This window comes from Phyllobates terribilis, unplaced genomic scaffold, assembly GCF_046119375.1.
Source record: "Phyllobates terribilis strain yellow unplaced genomic scaffold, ASM4611937v1 Scaffold_5__5_contigs__length_657084704, whole genome shotgun sequence".
Taxonomy (NCBI): Eukaryota; Metazoa; Chordata; class Amphibia; order Anura; family Dendrobatidae; genus Phyllobates; species Phyllobates terribilis.
The window spans coordinates 427,365,741-427,388,914 of record NW_027362765.1 but is presented as its reverse complement, the minus strand read 5'-3'; the positions used below and the strand labels follow the sequence as shown (position 1 = coordinate 427,388,914).

General features: G+C 41.3%; 1 protein-coding gene across 4 annotated transcripts in view; it reads left to right on the top strand.

Moving 5' to 3' along the window:
* Nucleotides 1-23,174, top strand: part of MYOF (myoferlin) — a 152,442-nt gene that overhangs the window by 33,787 nt on the left and 95,481 nt on the right. For all 4 annotated transcript variants that reach the window (XM_073685255.1, XM_073685254.1, XM_073685252.1 and 1 more), the window contains exons 4-7: nt 13,505-13,613; nt 15,128-15,221; nt 22,444-22,598; nt 22,725-22,853. In XM_073685255.1, the coding sequence (XP_073541356.1) occupies nt 13,505-13,613; nt 15,128-15,221; nt 22,444-22,598; nt 22,725-22,853 (487 nt within the window). The remainder of the gene's footprint in view (nt 1-13,504; nt 13,614-15,127; nt 15,222-22,443; nt 22,599-22,724; nt 22,854-23,174) is intronic.

Genomic DNA, 23,174 nt, shown 5'->3' with positions numbered 1-23,174 from the left:
AGAAAAATCTTTAAATGAGAAGGTGTGTCCAAACTTTTGGTCTGTACTGTACATGCGGTTTTCCTGCCAGGGACATGTGGATGTGAAGCGTTCTTCACATGCATTTCCGCATGCGTGTTGTCAAGCGCTTACCAAGCGATTTTTAGCATCACTTGGCAAGTGCTTGACAACTTGGTCACACTATATAAATCCATGCAACCGGCATATATAGTGTGACCGTAAAAGAATGGTAAAAAATAAATATTATACTTGCTTTCTGATGGCCCCCGGTGTCCTTGTCTCGGCTTGCCAGCAGCTCGCGGTAGACTAAAGGACCTGCTGACGTCAGCGGTCGCGTGACCCGTCACATGACTGAATGACGTCATCGCAGGTCCTTTTAGTCCACCGTGAGCTGCCTGTAAGCTAGGACGGATCGCTATGGAGACCGGGGGCCATCAGAAGGTAAGTATGATGTATATTTTTTATTTTATTCTTTTTTTTTTACAGGCACTATGGTACCCCGGTCTGGAGGAGAGCCTCCTCTTCTCCAAACCCGGGTACCATCCGCACATTGAATCGCATGGATTCTGCATGTACAGATTCAGTGATGCGGATTACATGCGTTTCAATGCAAGTCAATGGCGGCGAACACGCCGCGCTTCCGCAAAATAATTGGTAGTGCTGTGGATTTTTCCGCAATGATAATCCGCAGAGGAAATTTCCGCAGCATGTGCACAGCACATGCGGATTATCATTGGGAAACATGACAGGCCTTCTACCAAGTGCTTTTTTAAGCATTTCTGTAGCGGAATTGCCACTGCGGAAACACTTAAAAAATGCATAGTGGGCACACAGCCTTAAAGCTGCACTCATTGCTAGTCACTTCAGAACTCTCCAGTGCTTTGTTTGGGTCATTGTCCTGTTTGGGCACTTCATTGTGACTTCATTGTGACCTAAAATCCTTTGATGATCTTCAGATTTCATGATGCCTTGCACATAGTCAGGGCACATAGTGCCAGAGGTAGCTAAACAACCCCAAAACATCTTAGTACCTACAGTCAAATATGGTGGAAGTTCAGTGTTCTTTTCTTTGAAGGCCTCATTCTTTTTTCAGCAAACAGTAGAATGAGGTGCTTTACCGAAAAGCTCTATCTTGGTCTCATCTGTCCACAAGACGCTTTCCCAGAAGGATTTTGGCTTAAGTACATTTTAGCAATCTGCAGTCTAGCTTTGTTATGTCTTTGTCAGCAGTGGGGTCCTCCTAGGTCTCCTGCCATAGCGTTTCATTTCATTCAAATGTCGACGGATGGTTCCTGCTGACACTGATGCACCTTGAGCCTGTAGGACAGCTTGAATTTCTTTGGTACTTGATTGTGGCTGCTGATCCACTATCCGGACTATCCTGCGTTGCAACTTTTCAGCAATTTTTCTCTGACGTCCAGGTGGTTAAGCTACAATGCCATAGGTATTAAACTTTGTGATTATGCTGCGCACCGTGGACAAAGGAACCTCAAGATCTCTGGAGATGGACTTGTAACATTGAGATTGTTAATATTCTTCAACAATTTTGATTCACACACCCCCCATTGAGTCAACTTCTCCCCTTTTTATCTGGTTTCATGTGTGATTTTCATATTGCACACTCCTGTTACTTGCCACAGGTGAGTTTGAATGAGCAACAGATTCTTGAAACAAAGTTGTTTACCCACAATTTTGGAAAGGTGCCAACAATTTTGGCCGGACCATTTTTTGGGGTTTTCTGTAAAATTCTATCTAATTTGCCTTTTTTTTTTTTTTTTTTTAAGCTTTCCTTTTTCTTTTTGTGTTCCAATGCACAAAAAGGAAATTAAAAAAAAAAAAAGTCTATAACAAAACGTGTAACTGCAATAACTTTCTGGGAGAAATACTTCATTTTCTGGAACAATTTCAAGGGTGCCAACACTTTCAGCCATGACTATATATAAAGTGTGATTTATACTGATAATTGATTGCTATTGCTGGGTTGGAGAGGTCTCAGTTTAAGGTTTTTATTAATTATTTTTTTTAAGTCAATGGGAAGGAATTATAAAAGCTGGACCCACTCTTGCTTTTCCTTTTTCAGAGATGTGAGCATTGGTCCATTTAGATGAGCCAATAATTGGCAAATATTCGTAGCAATGCTCGTTCCTGATTATTAGCCTGTTTAAACAGGTTGGCAATTGCCCAATTAAGAAGCAATGCAAAATAAAATCATTTTTATCAACCGCACATCTTCCTGGAATGTGCTGCTGATAAACGTGACTCTGTATGGGGACAGTCCAGTGGATATTTCTCATGCACCAAAGGCCACTCTGTGCAGGCTCGGACTGTTATGGCTGACTTTTTGTAATTTTGGCTTGAGAAAGTCCTATCCTGGCCGAAACGTTGCTTGATTCATCTTCTGCATTTGTAACTAATGCCATATGCTTTTAAAGACAGAATAAAAGTTATATTTTATCCCTATGAGAAGTTTTCTGATTCCTCGAATTTCCTTGGATTTTTGAAACCTTATGGGGACAGAACAATTGTATATTGTTCTGTCCCATCACTTTTTTTTTTTTATTGGCCCATCTAAATGGCCTCAATGGGTATGTTAATGTGGGGCAGATACGCTGCAGACTTTCTATCCAGATTTGCAGGTAGAAAATCTCCACCATTTTCCAGTAGTAGAAAAGTAGATGAGACTTTACCAAATTTTACTCATGTGCAGCGGAAAGAAATTTACAGCAGAAACTGACCAACGCTGTGGATTTTTAAGGTGAAAGCATACGCTGCTGATTGTTGTCAGTGGGTGTCCCATTCATTTGAACAACCCCCTTCTGATTAAATGCAATGAACCTTTATTTTTTTTTTTTGCAGTTGTGGGAGTTTCTGCATTGAGGTGAATTCCCACGCTGCAGATTTTGTTGCAGAAATTGCTGCTGCTGAAAACAGTTTTTCAGATGAACGGGACAATTGTAGAACTTTCTGCAACACAATCAACATCATCCAAATTCATTCTTAAAGGGGAAATTTGTAACAAAATCTGTGTCGTATTGGCATAATTTTATTGTTTTGGATCAGTGGAAAATCTGCAGCAGAAATTTTTTTACAGGAAAAATAGGTTCAGAAATCTGCTGAGGAAATCCATACCCTGAAGGTCGCATCATACAGACTCTACTAATGTGCCCTTCTGATATGTCAAATTATTTGGACAAACTTCCTCTTTAAGTTTTTGCATTCCCACTTTCACGTTTACATGGCATACATCCTCCTTCTTTTGGAATATTTGTTTTAGTGAGCTGCTTATCTTTTGTATGCATAATTAATATCGGCAAATAGAATGGGTGGGGTGAAAGGTTCACTACATATCTCACTATTAGAAAATACACAAGCTGAAGGCGTGGGTCCCATATTCCCACCGCGAGCTTTATTCAGAGCTGCTGTTTGTACATGAGTCAACGTGTGACCATTTCTTAATGGCCGAAAACAAATTAAAAGGAACAGCACCTGGGAATCTGTCCGATAAGACATCTGAGCTATTCTTGCATGTCGTCACTTTTTGCATACACTATGTTTGTATGTAAATGCAAAAATATCCCCAGCATGTTTATTATCCGTCACTTGGGATCACATTTTAGAAAATTTTGATTATCCACATCAAGGATCCTAAGCAAAAAAAAAAAAAGCTCTAGAACCAAACTAAAATGGGGCCTCGAGTCGCATAGAAAAATCCCGTTAGGGTGCCAGTGGCATTGTAAAATTTAGGTTGGAGCTATCCAACGCAACAGAAATCACTAGGCTAAAGTATGCTCTGTATAGCTGCTACATCATGGCATCATACAAGTAAACTGTGTTGCATTGTGATTTCTAGTGTACTGCAGCCCCACAGCTCCCCTACATGCAGTGTGATGGTGGCCCCACGGCTCCCCCTACGTGTAGTGTGATGGTGGCCCCACGGCTCCCCCTACGTGTAGTGTGATGGTGGCCCCACGGCTCCCCCTACGTGTAGTGTGATGGTGGCCCCACGGCTCCCCCTACGTGTAGTGTGATGGTGGCCCCACGGCTCCCCCTACGTGTAGTGTGATGGTGGCCCCACGGCTCCCCCTACTTGCATTCTACTATTCTGTGAAGTTTCCAGGATGTCACCCAACACATTTCAAGACACTGTGCCCACCCAACCGATAGCCGCTTCCTGGCCCAGCCTGCCCCTTTCTGCGGGCTGCAAGAAAAGTTGCTTTAAAGCCTGCATGTGGCCAATAGCTGCATTTGAGACGCCTGCCATAGACAATGACTTTGTATGCAAACCAGAATATTAAAATCACTTTGTGTAATCTAGCAGTATCATATAATTGGAGAAATAGGACAGGTGGCCGTGTCCCTTCCAATTATAGTCTTTACCTTGCTCTTTAAAATTCTTGACTTCTGTGTCACGGCAATAAACATTCTAAGTTTATTCCATCTGGGACTTTTATGGAATATTCTATAGTTATCGCATAAATGTGTGACGGACATAAGTAGATTGCATACTGATTATAGAATAATCGTCATTTTTATTTCAAAAATCAAAAAAGAAAGTTCGCAAGAAAATAAGCAACTCTGTAATATATCTTATTGGAGCAATCTGCTTCTTTCTCCTCCTGGATTTATCTTTCACTCTCAAATCATGGGTAACATCTGTATTCAGTGAAGGCTGCTTTTTCCCATTACTGAGATAGAAGATGACACTTGGTGCTTATAAGAATCTATGGAGATGGGAGGAGCTAGAGGCAGACAGACATTCTGCTGCAAGTTCTTTTGAAACCAGTTACAATTCTCCATAGAACTTTGAGTCCCAACTGTCATCTCCTATCTCAGTAATGGGAAATCTGTCTTCACGGAATACAGATTTTACCCCTGAATTGATAATTTTGAGAATGTATGATCAGTTCTGGAGGAGAAAGAAGTGGATTTTTCTATAAGATGTATTATAAAATGTCCTATTGATAGATGAAAAAAATTGATTGTTTTTAAGTTTCGCTGCTTCAGACAAAAGGATGTGCTTCTGTAAAATATGCAAAAATGATAGAGGTCTGACCAAGAAAAAAACATTAAAAATGACAGATGCAGGACAATAGAAATCGTGAAATAACGAGTGTTGGGGGTTTGACAAGGATTTGGTCCCTTGCACAATGTAAGGTTTGGTTGCTGTATTTCATAACCTATATAGAGCTTTTGTGGTTGAGACTGACTGTGACGGACATTAAACAGAGTCGTGGTAAATGTTAGATTCAGTGATCACCAGCTATGACTTTCGGAAGATTATTATGAAACTGTATAAGCACTTGGCTGTGTAGCTAGGTAAGTAATCACATCGCAACTTGTGTGGTGAATTACTAGATCTATTGCAGCTTTTGGATTAATTGTACAAACCTCTTTTATGGTGGCAGAAAACCTTTTTGAAATTCACAGTTTGCGAGTTCCTGCTGAGGATTTTGTCCCTTTAAATGTAGAGGGGTATTAAATATGCAAATTGTCTCTTCGGAGAAGAAGAGGACTTGAACTCCAGCGCCACTTATTGGAAGCCGCAATCCTAAAAGTGAATATCAACCCTTTAATGAGCCTTGCAATATGACTTGAGATTCTGGTTTGGCTTTTATCTTAATTTGTAGACGTGGTATTTCGGGGTATTGCCCCTCGTCGGTGCAAAGTATGAGATCTGATTTGGCTGGGTGAGAGGCTCTGGACTGATGTTTAAGGGATAATGTTTCTCCTTTATGTAGAGTGACATGCCAGGTCTGGCACGCCAGTGTGAGGAGGCTTAAACGCCTTGCATGTGAAATGCTGCGGATTTGTGGTGAATCGTTAAAAGCATGATCGCATCTGACAAATACTTACGGTAATATTTAATTTGCACACTGAAAATGGAGCGGATCACAGCCATGTGAATAAGATCTGAACGTGTGAAATTCTTCCACATGAAGATGCATCCATTTCTATTTTTCTCCAGAGATTTCAACCCCTTTAATACTGAAATTTGTGTAATACTCTGCGTGATTCATTTTCCCAGGTGGATTTTGAACAGATTTTTCCTACCCATTAGGCTAGGGTCGCACAAACGTAAAAAATCGGTCTGATTTTCATCCAGAAAAATGGGACGATTTTTTTTTTTTTTCTCACTTGCCATCCGTATGCTGTTTGTATACAATCTGTTCTTCAACTCAGCAGTTATTAATCATTTACAGATCCCTACAATACGGAATTGCCATGATCTGTAAAAATCGGATGCTACACTGGCTCCGTATGGCATCGAATATTTTTTTTTCTTCTTACACCCATCTGATTTCGGAGTGAAATCGCAGCATGCTGAGTTTTTTTCTCACAGATACTGTTAGTGAAAAAAATTTGCTCATCAGCACTGCCCCATTGAATAACATTAGTCCTTGGACCATTCGATAAAAAATCGGGTAACACTCATCCGATGCATACGGTGGTGTGAGCCCTTATAGTGAGACTCCTGCTATCCACTATTATTCACAATGTGAACGTGCCCAGATAACCTGCTAATCCATCATTAGATGAGTTATTTATTGTAGGTTTACTGTTATTATTTAGGGCATATTAACCATTTTGCTCTAGTTAGTCTTTCACCCCTTTTAAAAGAATATCTCAAAACAATAATAATGCCCATTCTTGTCACATGACTTCAAAAATGGTATCTGATCTGTAGGCCGGTTGTTAGGGGACAGTCAGACGGCCGTATAACATGGACGACGATCACATCGCAGTACTCGGACTTGCCGGCAGCTCTCCTCACTCACGCATGACAGCTGCATAGAAATACATGCTTTCGGGTGAGGAGGGCCACCAGCCAGTCCGAGCACTGCAATGCGACTGTCGTCCGTGTTATACGGTCGTCTGACTGCGACCTTATAGAGTAGAAGTTGGGGATCAGAAGATTTATAGGAGTCCAGTGGGCGGTTCTATTCCGTTATTGACAGTCTTCCCTGCATGACTGTCCATGGAGAGAGAGCGGTCAATCACCAGTAGGACCGCCCACTGGACTCTTGTGTGTATACAAACACTAGGAATTTCCATAAGTAATATACAAGTTATACTAAATCTTTTCCAGAAAATCTTTATATCCTTCTGCTCAGCTTCTCCTTCTCTATGCCGAGCTGCCCACAGATCAGACAGATTATACAGTGTGACAGGCTCCTTTAAATTATGTACAACACGTGGACATTCTTTGTATTCAGTGGACTGTACAGTTATGGATTCGGTTTACCCTGTGCTTTACATATAAATGCATGAAAAATACCTTTCCAACAAAGCTGCCTCCTCCTCCTCCTCATAGAAGCCGGCTTTAAAAATAACCTTAATTATATAGGAAATAGTTTTTGTCTGTGGATAACAAAGTACAGTTATATTACTTGTGGCCATCGCCTCTTGTATAGTTAGTTCCCTAGTAACACTAAGAAATAATGTTCGCCCCACTTCAAGGACTAACGTCGGCACATTCCTGTGTTACTCATTGTTTCCTGGCTGAGTTACACTTGTGAGTTTGCAGTATATTTTACGAGGTTTCCAGCTACAATTTCTCCGCCTGCTGAGACTGGGAAAAGCCCTGATTTGGGCTATAACTTTTCTACATATCAAACTTTAAGTCCAGTCCTTTTGCTGAAACTCCATCATGTGAGCTGATTGGTTATGCTGGCTACTCTCCCATGTTATGTACTGCAGCCGTCATTCTGGAAGGAGATTTGGTCAAATAAAGTTTGCTGGAAAAAAGAGTTTTTCATGAATCAGTAATAATGAGGAGTATAGGATTAACAGGTGCAGAATTATTGCTAAACATCTGCTGTTTGGATACTTTTAGGGACGCCTTTCTAGCAGAATAGTGGGCAAAATGCGCTGGTGGAAATTTTTGCCCCATTTCCACTCCCACTTTCAAGGCCATGCCCCGTATATAGCTCTTCCATGCTCTCCACACCTTCTTTATACCCCCTGTATGTGCTTATGGATGCTGGAACTCCCACTGTTCATAGACCACCCAGCAGAGTCTTAGCCTTAGTAACAATCTCCGGAACTAATCTCCAACCACAAACTACACCTCCATCTGCACACCAGGGAGTAAGAACTAACACTGGCAATCCCGAAGTGCCAGACACCAGTATGCATAGAAGGGAGTGGCCAACACAGAACAGCTGAGACAATCCAGATAGGAAAGCTCCAGGAGCTTCAACTGAACAGATTAACCCCTGCACTGCTAGCAAGGAAAAAAACCTGCGCTGTTTAATAAGATGGGGAAGTACTTTTAACCAATGCAGGAGTTCGTGAAACCAGACGCAGCGATCATCTGGCCTCTGTCGCAGTATTCCCTGACTGCTGCTCTGGCAAAAGCAAAAAGTGGCTTTTTGGCATCCCACCCCGGCCCTTAGCATTCAGCAACTTAGGTTCATGCCCTGGTTACACCCTACAACTATATGCTTAGAACCAGGCATCATGCCCTTTAAAACTTCCAAAAGAGTTAACACACTTTTTAGAAAGTCTTTGGGAGTCCAGAAGGGTGTTACCTGTAGCTGAGAGACTCCAGAGTTTGCAAGACAGTTGGCAAGTATGAAGGCTCTGGTGCCTGAGGAGGTCAAAGTCCCTTCTGACACATATGATGTGTTTTAAATGAGATGAAAGGTGGCAGGGCCAATTCGAGATTTTACACTGGAGCCCAGAATGTTACGGCTTTGATCATTACTCTACAGCAAAATGTTACGGAATTTCCCTGTTAATGTTGAGGGAATAGATATACTGTTTATGGAATCAATTGGCCTTCAGGTTTATTTATTTTTTTTTAAATTCCCTATAGCATCATCATATTCTGTAGCCTTGTACAAAGATTGTGGCCATTCACATCAGTCCTTGACCATATTGAGGGCTCACAACCTAATTTCTTCATATCTGTCACTTTTCATTTTCATCAGAAGCAAATTAACCTAGCAGTATATTTTTAGAGCATGAATAAACTGGAATACACGATGGAAATGCACAATCTCTATGCAGGTATTGTCTTTGGGTTTATTCGAACCCTGGACCCCAGTATAAGTCAATGTTACTTGCCACTGGCAAAATGTGTTTGGCTTCGCTATTATACTGGCAATGGCAGACTCTTGATTTGGCTAATATCGGGAGAACGTTACCTTCTGGATTGCATTGTGCCAGCTGTAAAGATTGGTGGAGGAGGGGTTATGCTATGGTCTTGTTTTTCAGGGGTTGGCCTCATCCTTGGTTCCAGAGAAAGAAAGTCTTAATGTTTTAGAATTCCTTGACATTTTGGACGATTGTAGCTTTCACGTTTGTGGAAACGATTTGGGGGAAGACCCTTTTCTGCTCCCCATGACTGAGCACAAAGCAAGGTCCATAAAGTCATGGTTGAACGAGTTTAGAACATGACTCTGTCTGTCTGACCTCAACCCCATCCACCAGCTTTTGGGATGAACTAGAACTGGGCCATCTCCCCAACATCAGTGTCTGACCTCGTACATTTTCTTCTGGATTTATGGGCAAAAATTCCCACCGAAACCTCCAAATTATGTAGAAACTATCGCAAAACATAGGGACAAAGGGTCACAGTAAATGGCTTTCTGATGAATGCGAGATGAATAAAGCGTTGCTTAATGTGAGGAAGTGGTGCTACGCTTACAGATGAAAGGTGGACTACATCTGGCTGAGTTTTGGTTCCTAAAATATTGCAATAGTTCCATAATGGTATAAATAATTTATTTTTCCTGGAACCTGGTCATACAGTTACTGAGCACAATGAGTCTTGCCAAGTTTCCATTAAACCTTATTAGACAAAGAATATTCTGATAACTGTTGTAATGGGCAATTCTTTATATATCATTGTATAGGGCTGTATATATTTTGCATTGAGCCTGGTTAAAAAAGGGAGGGGGGGCTCACAGACCAAAATTAATTCTCCTCTTGGAACTGGTTCATGTCAGCAAACGCTCTCTGGACAACCCGACCCTCGTTCCTCTCCCCATCCAAATCCCCTATAGGCAACAGAATTCTGCCATGCTTTGTCTATGGAGATGTGCAACTCGGCATGCACAGGTTCATTTCTACGTCTGTGTTCAGTAGTGAATACTGCGTGCACGTCCTCACAGAGCAAGAACAAAAGGTCATCGAGGGCTGTAAATGGCCCGAGGGCCTGAGGTTACCCAACGCTCCACTAGATTTTAGGACATTTTGCTATGAGTTTACAATTAAAGAATACGAAATTAATGTCTTGCACAATTATTGGGCAGTAAGTAGATCAGTTATTGGACCGTGTTCCTGAGCATCTATCGGCGTGAAACAAACTGTAGTCGTAGGATGGTGCTAATGGCGCAGCGAGGGTTTCTGGATTTACAGGCCAGGAGCTCTGCTTGCACCATTAGGCTGCATTCACGCCGTATTGCTGTGGTCTTTCCACTGTCTACATTTTGGAACGTATATTCTGACTCTACAGAGTACCATGTGCACCAGGAGAGGTTGAGGTGTGTTATACTGGGATAGGTACCATCTAGGACCACCATAAAAGCCCCACATTCAAGAAGGGTCCAAGGCATATTATGCTGATTTTATGTACAGGAGTTTGTACACTGAGGTCTCTACATAGAATAATTACTGTATCGAGTAATGTCCCCTGCTTCTAAGGAAAGAATGTGCTGTATCTTGTTGACCTTGAGTTTGGCTGTATTCGCCTGGTGTGGAGGAGCTTTTACCTTTTTTCTGAGACTCTTTGCTTTCTGCTCTGAGGATCTCCTCCATATTTCATGTGTACAGTTAGTTATTTTGGCTGATTTCCCAGACTGCTCTCCAAAGAAAACTCGACTAGCTCCTGCACGATCCTGGCATCTGTCCAAGATGCTTTTGTACCTACTTTTTGATAACTTTGTAATTACCTTTCTGCCAGTGCGCGTCCCACTCTTCTAACGCCTGCAACTAGAAGCCCTCTGGGGGAAAAAAATGACCGGCCTATGGATCATTGACGCTGTTACCAGGAAAAAAATGGATTCTTAATCCCTGAAACCCCTTTTTAATAAGTGTAAAATTATCTCCTTACATTTTTTGAATAGTGATGTGGCGCCAGTAAGCGTTAACTTCGAGCGTTACGACGTCACATGACTTATTTTGAAAGCCCATGGAATCGGGTTTTAGATATGGCGATCGCGCGTATAAATGAATTTCATTGTTTGCAATTTGTGAGTTATGTATTTTATATTCTGATCAGTAAATTATGCAGATTTTACGACAGGGCTTTGAATTCAGTGACCTCATTCATTCAAGTTCCAGAAACTCCATGAAGTGTAACTTCTTGTAATGTGCAGAATATGATAATTTGGTAATTATTCGGTATTTGGTCTGGTCACGACGGCTTCTAGTGGATGAAGCTGCCCCTGATATGTCTTCCTTTACACTCCAAAGCATTTTTAAAGAGGAACTAAATATATCTATCTATATTATGTTATAATCTATATCAGTGGTGTGAAAAAGTGTTTGCCCCCTTCCTGATTTCTTACTCTTTTGCATGTTTGTCACACTTAAATGTTTCAGATCACAAAACATATTTTAAATATTAGACAAAGATAACACAAGTAAACACAAAATGCAGTTTTTAAATGAAGGTCTTTATTATGAAGGGAAAAAGAAATCCAAACCTACAGGGCCCTGTGTGAAAAAGTGATTGCGCCCTAAACCTAATAACTGGTTGGGCTGCCCTTAGCAGCAACAACTGCAATCAATCGTTTGCGATAACTGTCAGTATTTTCCAACGCTCTGGAGGAATTTTTTCCACTCATATGTAATGCAAAATTGTTGTAATTCAACCACATTGGAGGATTTCCGAGCATGAACCGCATTTTTAAGGTCATACCACAGCATCTCAATTGGATAAAGGTCAGGACTTTGACTAGGCCACTCCCAAAGTCTTTTGTTTTTCTTAAGCCATTCAGAGGCGGACTTTCTGGTGTGTTTTGGATCATTGTCCTGCTGCATAACCCAAGAGTGCGCTTCAGCTTGAGGTCACGAACAGCTGGCCAGATATTCTCCTTCAGGATTTTTTGGTAGATGGCAGAATTCATGGTTCCATTTACCACAGCAAGTCTTCCAGGTCCTGAAGCAGAAAAACAGCCCCAGACCATCACACTACCACCACCATATTTTACTGTTTGTTATGATGTTTCTTTTCTGAAATGCTGTTACTTCTACCCCAGATGTAATGGGACATGCACCTTCCAAAAAGTTCAACTTTTGTCTCGTCAGTCCACAGAGTATTCTCCCAAAAGTCTTGTTGATAATCAAGATATTTTCTGGCAAAACGGAGACGAGCCTTTGTTCTTTTTGCTCAGCAGTGGTTTTTGTCTTTGAACTCTGCCATGCATGCTATTTTTTGCCCAGTCTCTTTCTTCTGGTGGAGTCAAGAACACTGACCTTAACTGAGGAAAGTGTGACCCTGGGCTGTGGAGTCTTGAGCCAAACCTACGACTCCTCATATTCCATTACTCCGACTCCACAACTCCAACTCCCTCATACACAGCTCATGTTTTGAGTAATAAATTTACTATAGCACACAAATTCATCTTGCATGCATTTTTTTCTTTTGCAAAGATTCATAACTTTCCATGCTAGACAAAATTTATGAAAAATTGAGTTTAGTTACTATTAAGATGTTGGCACGTTGGCCACTATTTTTTTTAATTATTTTTTTTTGATGGCCTATCCTCATTTGAATGGAGGGTGGATCTGTAGTACCTGACTGCAGCCGGTTATAGGAAGTTTCGCTCCCAGCAATTTGCCCCCAGGTACATTTCGCCCCTATCATTTCTCCCCCAGGAAGATTCGCCCCCGTGCAGGGGCGAACTGCTGGGGGCGAAACATCAAATTCCCACTGCAGCCACTATAGTTTTGATGGCACTGCTGTGTTCTGACAGCATCCGAGAACTTCCGACTGCTGATTGGTGAGGGTGCCGGGTGTCTCACCCCCACCAATCAGATATTGAAGAATTTTTTTTTTTGGACTAGAAAGACGTCTTGGTGTGTGGTTTTTTTTGTTTTTTTTTTTAACCAATTTTCACATGTTAGTGATAATGGCAGTATCCTGACTTGCAGCCTGGTGACCAACTATTATAGAAAACTGAATTGAGAAGTGGCCAGGCATGTATGTAGAGCTTTCCATTGAAGTCAATGATCAAAATATATTCTCTTTTGTATGCGAGTTGACTGTAAGGTAATTGGTAAATAGTCATGAAAATTTTCATTATTTAAAAATGCATTGTTCCTTATATTCGCTCTCAAAATTTGGTAATTCTGAGTTAAGAAAATGGGGTCAACTGGTAGAATGGAAAGTGCTTACAAAGAGTGTGTCTGTCTGGACGACCTGTCCTGTCCTGCATTACTATTTATTTGAAAAGCAGAGTGAAATTCCTTATTTCCACTGAGGTGGCGCTGCAGGAAATTACTACCAGCGGAGAACTCACTTTTGAAAGATTGAACTTTTTTGTTTCATCAGATTGATTGGAAGCACAACTATATCACTAAAGGATTTTGCTGGAGGAGCCGGGCGATCAATTCCGTTTCGAAGCTTGGCTCTGATGAGTGACAAGGGGCAGCCCATTGGGGTAAGTTTGCTTTTTTGGGGCAGGATCACACAGGGCATTTTTGATGTGTATATTCTCCTATGTGTGAGTCTTAAGCCACGTTCCCACGATGAACTTTTGGTATGTTTCTGATGTTGCAGAATTTCTGCACCTGTTATGGCTATGTTCATATTTTGTGCTTTGGCTGTTTTTTTTTTATGCAAATTAAAAGCTTCTTTTTACAGTACCAGCAAAAGCTGAGATTTCAGAAATCTCATGCGCACACTTGTTTTGTTTTTTTTTTTGTTTTTTTTTACCTCACTGAATTGGAAAACTGCTTTTTTTTTTAAACTGCAGCATGTCTATTCTTTCAGCTTTTTTTGCAGCGTTTTTCACCGTAAAAAAAATTTGCAAAAAACGCTGGAAAAAAAGCGCAAATCTGCCTTTTTGGTGAATAAAACTGACTTTATTAAACATGTACTGTAGACAATGTAATCTGCAGCAAAAATGCACAAAAACCTGCTTTTTGTAAGCAGCTTTTTTTACTGCCAAGAAAGCAGGTTTTGCCTGCAGAAAAAAAAAACACAGAAAAAAACGCAACATGGTGCATTTTGTTAACATGCGTCTTTTGATTCTGTTTTTTTTTCGTCTGTTTGGTGTGTCATGCTGTAAATAAAGCTGTCATGGTTTTTTTGCTTGGACATATTTAGCTGCGGATTACATGCGTTTTTGATGCAGAAACAAACTAAAAACACATGTGCGTTTTTTACCTGCTGAATTTCCGCATCTAATGTAAGTCTATAGGGAAATTCCACACAGAAAACTCTGCGTACTCGCAAGAGAAATTGACATGTTGCAGATTTGAAAAAAGCACCACAGGTCAGTTTACGCAGCATTAAAAAGTGCAATGGGCAGGAGATTTCTCTCAATCCCATCCACTTTGCTAGAACTGTAAGACGCTGCATTTAGACTCAAACATGCATCAAAAATGCACCAAAAACTCATCATGGGCACACAGCCTTAAAGGAAAGATCATTAAGAAAAAGAATACTACTGTGTATCTGTTTTTGTGTTATGGATAAAAGTTGCATGCGAGTCTGGCCTAACCTTCTGTCTCTTGAATCAAGGAAACCAAACTTTTCAAAGCCGGCTTCTCGCAGCTCACAAACCACATGCATGTTTTTGTAAGAAAACTGGCAACACATCCAATAGAAAATTCACGACTATTGCTTTGAAATCCTGCCTCGATATGTTCTGATGTACTGTTCCTCTGTTATTACTCCTGGAAGTGCACACAAAACTTGACAATTAGTTGTTAGCATTTCCTTTTGTCATTAGGTTTTGCTTTTACGCAATCTGAAACAATTACCAAATCTCCTGAAATTCTACTTGGGTAGACTGGTTCAAATTTGGCCGGTAGATTAGATCAAAACTTCCCTGATTTTCCCTAAGGAAAAGGATAAAGAGCTGCTCTGGTGCTGCCTCCATGGCCGCCCCCCGGTCATCCAAACCGTCACTACCTAGAGTTTTGATAAGCACTTTCTCTTCCTTTCCAGGCCACTATTGATTTATCGGTGTCCTATGAGCCTCCTGCGTCTCCGAACAGCAATGTCGCTGATCCTGGGGGGACAAATGTGCAACCTGACGCAGGTACGCGATTAGTCTTCATATTGTATTCTGTATTTCCATGTGTTTTTGCTCACCCTTTTCTGGATGACTTTGGCCTCCTGTGTTGTTATTTATGAAATATGTATGTAATAATAAGTGACAACCAAGATCCCTCAAGACTCGGCCCTTTAATGACCCAGTAACATTCCTATAATATACTTGCCAGCAGTCTCCATTCACTGTGGGGAGGACTTAAGCAAATCCCACCCCAAATTTTGAGTGTGTCCATTGGTGTTTTGGGGCATTGTAAAGGCGGAGCTTAAATGTTCAAGTTTTGGGATTCCAGACTTTGATAACTATGCTGCAGTCTCACATCATTGATGCCGTGGTATATTATTAGATAAATTGTGGATGAAAATGTATATGAAACTGACATGTAAGGGGGTGGATAATGTGTTTACCAACATTGTTTTTGGGAAAAATAGGGATTTTTAAAGTTCATCCTGGAAATGGCGTCCTCAAAGCCACTTTGGATTTTTCACTTTTAGCCATAGTTAAAGGTGTTGTGTTATCCCCGGTGCTCCCAGCGATCAGCTGGTATCTGCTCCAGCCGCCGCCGGATGTAAGCGATGGATGACGTGGAATGCCGCAGCTCCTTACATTTTATAGTGGCTGTTCCTGGTACTGCACTCTATCTCCCATTCCAACAGATGTGTCATCAATATCCAGACAACCCCTTTAACATAAATCCTGCCATTTTTCGCTCAGGACATACCTGAAATTGATGGCATTTTTCTATAAAATCAGGACACTTCTTGCTAATTTGGGACTGTTGGTAACTATAATAAATTAACAGTTCATTAAAGTTTCGGGATTATTAGTTCTGCTTGTGCAAAATAGTTTAAAACGCAACTTAAAAAACTTTGGTTTCTAGAAAGTTAGGCAGCCCTTCCTCCTATGTGCCATTTATGTTACTGCTGTCTTATGTGGCCTTTAGTCCATACACAAGGGCCAACATGTAACTGCTCAACCTGCAACCCTTATGGCTACCCCCCCTAAAACTGTTCTCTGGTGCATGGATAAAATGCAATATAATCACTTGTTTTACTATAGGACCGGGCAGGAAATCTCACGTATTCTCCTTCTTGTGTTGTCTGCTTACAAGGTTATTGGGTGATGGTGCCATAAAGCGTTGTGGGTTGGAGCAGTAATTCTGCTGTAAAGAAATATGTATAATTTTTTTTTTTTTTTTAACTGTCTGGTGACCTGTCGATAGTCTTAAAGTGAACCTGATGCATGCTGCCCAATCCATAGGCCGCATGTATCCGGCACTGACTGTACAATCTAAACCATGTATGCTGCGGAATTTCAGAGAAAAACACTTTTAATAGCTGCTGGGGACCTAGATCGCGCTGTAGACTAGTCTGAAAGACTGGTTTCCCCCAACTTCTCCCTGCCCGCTGCCCTCGATTGACAGGTCTGTGCCTATCTGCGCGTGTCGGACGAGTGGCATCCACCACTGTGTGCATCGCTCTACAAGTCCTACTAGTAAGATTTACAGTGTAGCGAATGCCGCTGCTTGTCATGAATTTAACAAGCTGTGGTCGCCAAAAGTCCCAAAATTTAAGTGCAGCTCCAAGTTGCGCCTACATTTTGCAAGTTTTCAGAACTTGTACACTAAAATTCTGTTGGGAAAACTTTATTGCACTGTCCTCTTAGTATGTACCCCAAAATGGTATAACTTAAAACACCAGCTCGCAATGCAAAATAAAAAAAAGCCCTCACACAGCTCCATTAATAGAAAAAAATTTTTGGGGAAAATGGTGGCACCAACAAAAATTATTATTTTTTTTTTTATTGTTTTTCAAAGTACAGAACTTTTCAAAGCCACTAAAATTGTAAAAAAAAAAAAAAAAAAACTTTTATGGCAACAACATTGTACTGGCCGAGAATCATGTTCACCAGTCATCTTTCACTGCACAATTGATGTTGTAAAAAATAAAAGCCAAATAACAATGGCAGAATTGTTGTGTTTTTTGTTTTTTTTTTTCCTTAACCATTTCACCGCCATTTTGGAATTTGTGTTTTTTGGTCATTTTTCCTTACTCCTATATAACAAAATGAATGGTGTCATCCACAACTACAACTCGTCCTTTTCTATAAGCTCAAAATGTAAAAAAAAAAAAAAGTTACGGCTATATGAAAAAAAAAAAAAGGAATAAATGAAAACGCAAAAGCTAAGGGGCTAGGGCATGGTCCTGTATGTGAGCTGTAATGTCAGCCATTTTGGTCGTTACCCAGTGTGGGATTATTAGCCGGTTCTTACTGGCTATGGGCATAGTGAAGTCTCCCTCGCATATTAAAGTATTCTTCCTTTCAGCAGCCTCAAGAAATTAATGAATTGTTTTTTTTCCTAATTAAGTTCCCAGGTTTTATGTAGCGCCCCATTAGCTGTTCCTCAGATGGCAGGTGGTGAGGGAACGTACAGAGGCAGGAAGTTGGCTCGGCGTTTTCCTGAGAGATAACAAACTTGTAGCCACATCTATGGCTATAATGATGTATTGTAGTTGTATTTTATCTAGGGAGCTTTTCCTGTCATTGTGCACTTCTTCCATAGCGTAAAGAGGAAATATTTTAGAAATGACATTGTACCCTCACCCGTCCTTTTTATTAACAGTTACATGAGGCGACGTTTCATAGTTAGTATACAGCTGTTTGAAAGAGACCTACAAGAACAAAATGGAAGAAAAATAGCACTTGTTTGCTGAAACACAGTCCTCAAAATTACAGGTCCAAAGCATACAGCTGTACTGTAATGTGGCTCGGGGTGGTAGCCGTGGGTGAGGTACTCCTCTTATGCCCCGGCACATTATATGAAGGTGGGGGTCCTGGCTGGGTGAGTGGACTTGTGCTATGGGGGCGCTACGCCCTTGTAGGCTGCATGGTGCCGGTGATTTTGGTTTGCCAGGACCAGATGTGGGGACTTCACTGAGGGAGACCACCAGTCAAAAACAAACTTTTATCTTAACCATAACCTTGTGAGAATTATGTACGGTAGGTAGCGGGTACACAACTTTTATGAACGTTTCCTGGACAATATGGAGCATCTTCACACACACTCTCAGTTCCTTTCTCGTTACTCGTTTGGTCTCTATCTCCACTGTTTCACTTTACTTCCCCACAATCCAGCTTAGTACTCCAGTCCAGTTAGGACTCTCACTATTTGTTCCACGTTTTCTTTCTCCTCAAAGGAACTAGGTTGCCAATATGGCCAGTACTTAGCCTCTACTGACGCCTTGGAACTCCCGCGCGGGACACCCTCTTCGTTATCTGTCCTGTCTTGGACATTTACCTCTGAGTTATAAACTCTTGGCCATACTGCTTGGTGTCCTCTCCCAGGAGCCGTGTTCGATTGATCACTCCGTCCTCCTGTCGGTTTTTCTTCTCTCGTTACTCCAGTTCACGCTAACCACCATCTCAGTCTCCCCTCACTTCAGAACACCCACATCATGCGGCACTTCTTACTGTCCAGACCTTAGGTTTGCTTCAGATGCACACTGGGCCCTATTTGAAGTCCTAACAGGAAACTCTCTATCACCTTCACTTTATCCCCTCCCACTCTGGGCTAGTCTCAATCATTAACTCTAACTCTCCCTACTGTTGGGCAGAACACAATCACGACACTATCACAGTTCACATTATACAATACAACAATGAGTATTCTTCAAGAGGGAACGTGGACAGTATGTCCGTCTCCTTACAGCACTACTGAGATATTGTGTTGACATCGTGACTCCAGATGTCTGTCTGTCTGCCATGGTGTCATGCAGTCCTTGTGTGACTCTAGACCTTTCATGACACAGATATACCTACACCCTCACCCTCACATCCTCCACTTTCAGGGTGTGCATATTGTTGAAGTGGGTGCCTGGATACACACAAGGTCTCCATGACAGTAATCTGAAGGGGACATGTCGGCATAATCTCTCAGGAGTCACCCTTGCACTTCGGGTGTATAACTTCAAGTAACCGTATCGCAATCTCCCAATTTTTATCCATTCCCTTTTAAATATTTGCAGTCCGACTTGTCCTGTTTAAATTAGACCATAATGTCCGCACTCTATTTTATGTGGTGAAAATGGCAGATTACATATGTACTATAAAGCTGGGGGCTGGTGATCGGCACCGACGAGAAAGATGATTTTTTTTTGTACTGCACAAAAGATCGTTTCACCCAATGAATGAGTGTGTTAACAACGCTCGTTCACGGTAATCTAGCAGTGTCATTGCCCTTTAAGACCCTCTTTGGACTTTACCATTAACCCTTTTTAATGCCATAGACAACGACACTACCATTAGCCTCTGCTCTATTGGAGAAAATGCCCATGTGTTCTGCAGCGTAATACAGTGTAAGTCAAGTGCATCAGATTAACCCCTTCACAAACTCGATTTTTTTCTTTTTTTTTCTTTTTTGCTCCCCTTCATTCCAGAGCCATACCCTTTTTTTTTTTTTTTTTTTTGTGCCTTGAGCTGACATTTTTGATACCATTTTGGGGTAGACATGATGTTATTGCATTGTTGCGGCACCCAAAAAAACGTATATCTGTGTTTCTATTCTTTTTTTTTTTTTCTCGTTCCGCTGTTTACCAATCTGATTTATTTTATGTTTTGATCAGACATTTCTGAATGCAGCGATACCAAATGTGTATATTTTTTAATTCTTATTTTCAATGGGGCAAAAGGGGAGTGATTTGAACTTTATTTCTTTTTATTGTTTTTTTTACTGTATGTAATAGTCCCCTTAGGCGACTTGAAGCTGCGATCATCCGATCGCCTGTGCTACACCTAGCAGGGCTTCAGCACTTCTATGTGTAGCAAAAATCACTATCTCCTATGAATTCTGGTCACGAGCCAGCGTTCATAGGAGATCCACAATGACAGGCACGGGGGTAGTATGTAGTATAGTTCTTCTGATTTGCTATGTCGATTACCCCATGTGCAGGGCATTGCAGTAGCTTAGGTATCCATGGTTATGACCACACATAAAGTGACAGTTCGTTAGCTGTTAGTGGTCGTAACCTACTACATATTGGGATAAGATCTTGGAGAAGGTAATAGCCCTTTAATGATAAGTTGCCCCATATCAGCAAAAATCTTTATCTATGGTCACAAGTGTGAGAGAGGATCACACTTTGAGACTAAACCTTGTGTGCCTTGGGCATGGGATACATATTTTTTTTTTCACTTTTGTTGCTATATTTGGAGTTTTGACCCTTTTTTCTCCTATTTCTCTCTGGCCAGCTACACTCACATAGGTATCCTTTTATCTGTGCTGCTAATCTGCGTTCGTTCAGTGTTTTAAGGTAAAACAAAACCTTAGTTTGCAGCGGTAAAAACCTGTTCTTCAAGTTGAATGTACATGATGCATCCCCGTTCACTTCCGGCCAACCAATGCCGGTCCTGGGTGTGGCGTCACCTTATTCCCTTCACTGACCTTTACCGCATGATTATATAAATAGCTGTCACATATATTGTCTGCTGCTCCTAATCGGTCTCTTGTATAGATGTGTAATCTACTAATCCTAAAGCAATTTACTTTAGAAAAAAAAAAAATAATCATGAAATGTAGTGAAAAAAAAGTCACAATTCTGTCAGTGAAGGTGTAAAGTCAATGAATGAACTGATAAGATCTCTCCATCTTCACCTGACAGGCTGCTGTTATCAGGACTGTAAAGAAAGTAAAAGTAATTTCAGGATCAACTCCAATTAGTAAGGTTTATGCCTCTAATGAAATGAAGAGGGTCGCCCAGTGAAAATAAGTGCTCACCTATAAGAGAATAGTATGATGGGGGTCCGACCACGGAGATTCCCTCCTGTGGCCAGAATGGGGGAATTTTTACACTCATGAGAGTGGAGCTGCAATGCACTTGATTTGCTTCTGCTCCACTTGTTTTGTATGGCACTGCTGAGTGCTTGACTTTTTTCAGCAGTCCCGTAAAGCATGGATGGAGTGGCAATCCAGCATGCACACTGTCGCTTTATTCTAACAAAAATAAAACTAGCCCGTTCTACCAATTGGTGAGGATCCCAGTGATTGGATTACTGTGAATATCTATCAGTTTCTTAAGATCTCTTCTTTCTGTCATTCAATAGAAACCAGGTTAAAAATCTTTCCTAGTCCGATGATGGGTACACAGGTGCACAGTTTGTTACAGTGCTGTTATTAACACTATCTTGTAACGAGTTGCGTACTTGTGTGAGCATAAGACCTGAACAGAGTTAAAGGGGTATAACCATCTCCAAGATCCCATTTCTTTATGTAGTAGGTATAATATTAGCAAATACCTCCAATTAGAAATGTAGTATAGTTCTTCTGATTTGTCTTGTCTTTTTCCTCATGTGCAGGTCATTTCTGTAGCTTAGGTATCCATGATTACGACCACTAACAACTAACTGTCACTGAGTAGTCGTAACCATGGATACCTAAGCTACTGCAATGCCATGCACATTGGGTAAGCGACATAGTGAATCAGAAGAACTATACTACATTTCTAAATTGGAGGTACATATTAGGATAGGATCTTGGAGATGCGAAATACCCCTTTTAAAGGGGTCCACTGTTATAGCTATTGGTGGAGGTCTTAACGGTTGGCTTCACATTGATCAGTTGTTGTCTATTCAGTGGATTGCTGATAATTTGTGTAAATCTGAATACCCCTAAAGGGGTCCTCCTTTCTGATATTGTGAAAAAAAAATAACTTGGGCAGAGAACAACTAAACTAAACATCTTTCTATCGAGGACCGTTCGTGTCTCTTCCATTGTAGGGGCAGCCCCCTGACTTCAGTGGGAACCATGCAATAATTAATTTCCCATGCTTACAAGCTCCTCCCTCTGTGGATGACTACAGCTAATTACTACAGTCAACAGCTTGCAACATCGGAGATGGATGGAGCCAGGACACTACAGCGCCACACACTGTGTAGTGGCCGTTGCTGGGTACTGCAGCTCAGATCAGTCACTTCTTTAGGAGCTGAGCTGCAGTACCGAAGAACAGCCACTATACATAGCATGGCGCTGTGGTATACCGACTGTTTACACCACGGGCGCTGCAGTGTTGCATAGCGGTTGTGCCGGGTGTTGAACCCCCTTGGATCTGAGACTTGTGCTAGGGATAGACCATTAGCTAAGTAGTGAAAAACCCATTTATGAAACTGCAATTTTAAATGCATTTTTTTTTTTTTAACTAAATTTCGGCCTCCATAGAAAATGAAGATGAAGAAGATGGCGATATTGTTGATTCCGGATTCAGTCCATTCATGCCGGCGGTCCCTGGGCAGACTGAAAATCAACTTGCCCGACGTCTTACCAAAGGAAAGAAAACCAGAAGGATCTTATCCAACAAGCCTCAAGATTTTCAGGTATATTCTGGGAGACTGACTTGATCTGGTCGTCCACATTGCAGCACAGGCTGGGTTTCTACAGTAAGAAAAGCTGCGCCTTAGAAGGTTAATCTAACTTTTTCTTCTTGAATGTTTTCCCGACAGATCCGAGTTCGAGTCATAGAAGGGCGCCAACTGGCTGGTAACAACATAAAGCCTGTGGTGAAAGTCAGCGTAGCCGGGCAGACCCACAGAACAAGGATCAAAAGAGGGAACAACCCCTACTTTGATGAGGTCGGTGTTGGAATCACATCAGGTCTATGGAATCTACTTGTTCTTTTTACGCCCTCTACTGGTACGGAAACGCAATAGCTGTATAGATCTATAAACAAGCCGCCTGCAGCCATACGGATCGTCACGTGTCAGCAAGATAATAAAATACACATGCAAGTCATAAAGGAAACTAAACAGTGTCTTGCTAGATGTGAACGAGTTTGTCCAAGAATATATAAAGAGCGTTGTGTTCTTTAGTTCCGGGAACAGAAAAGAATGGTGCTAAGATGCAATACCAGACATAGCCCATGGGCAAGAGAGGTGCTGTTTCAGATTAAAAAA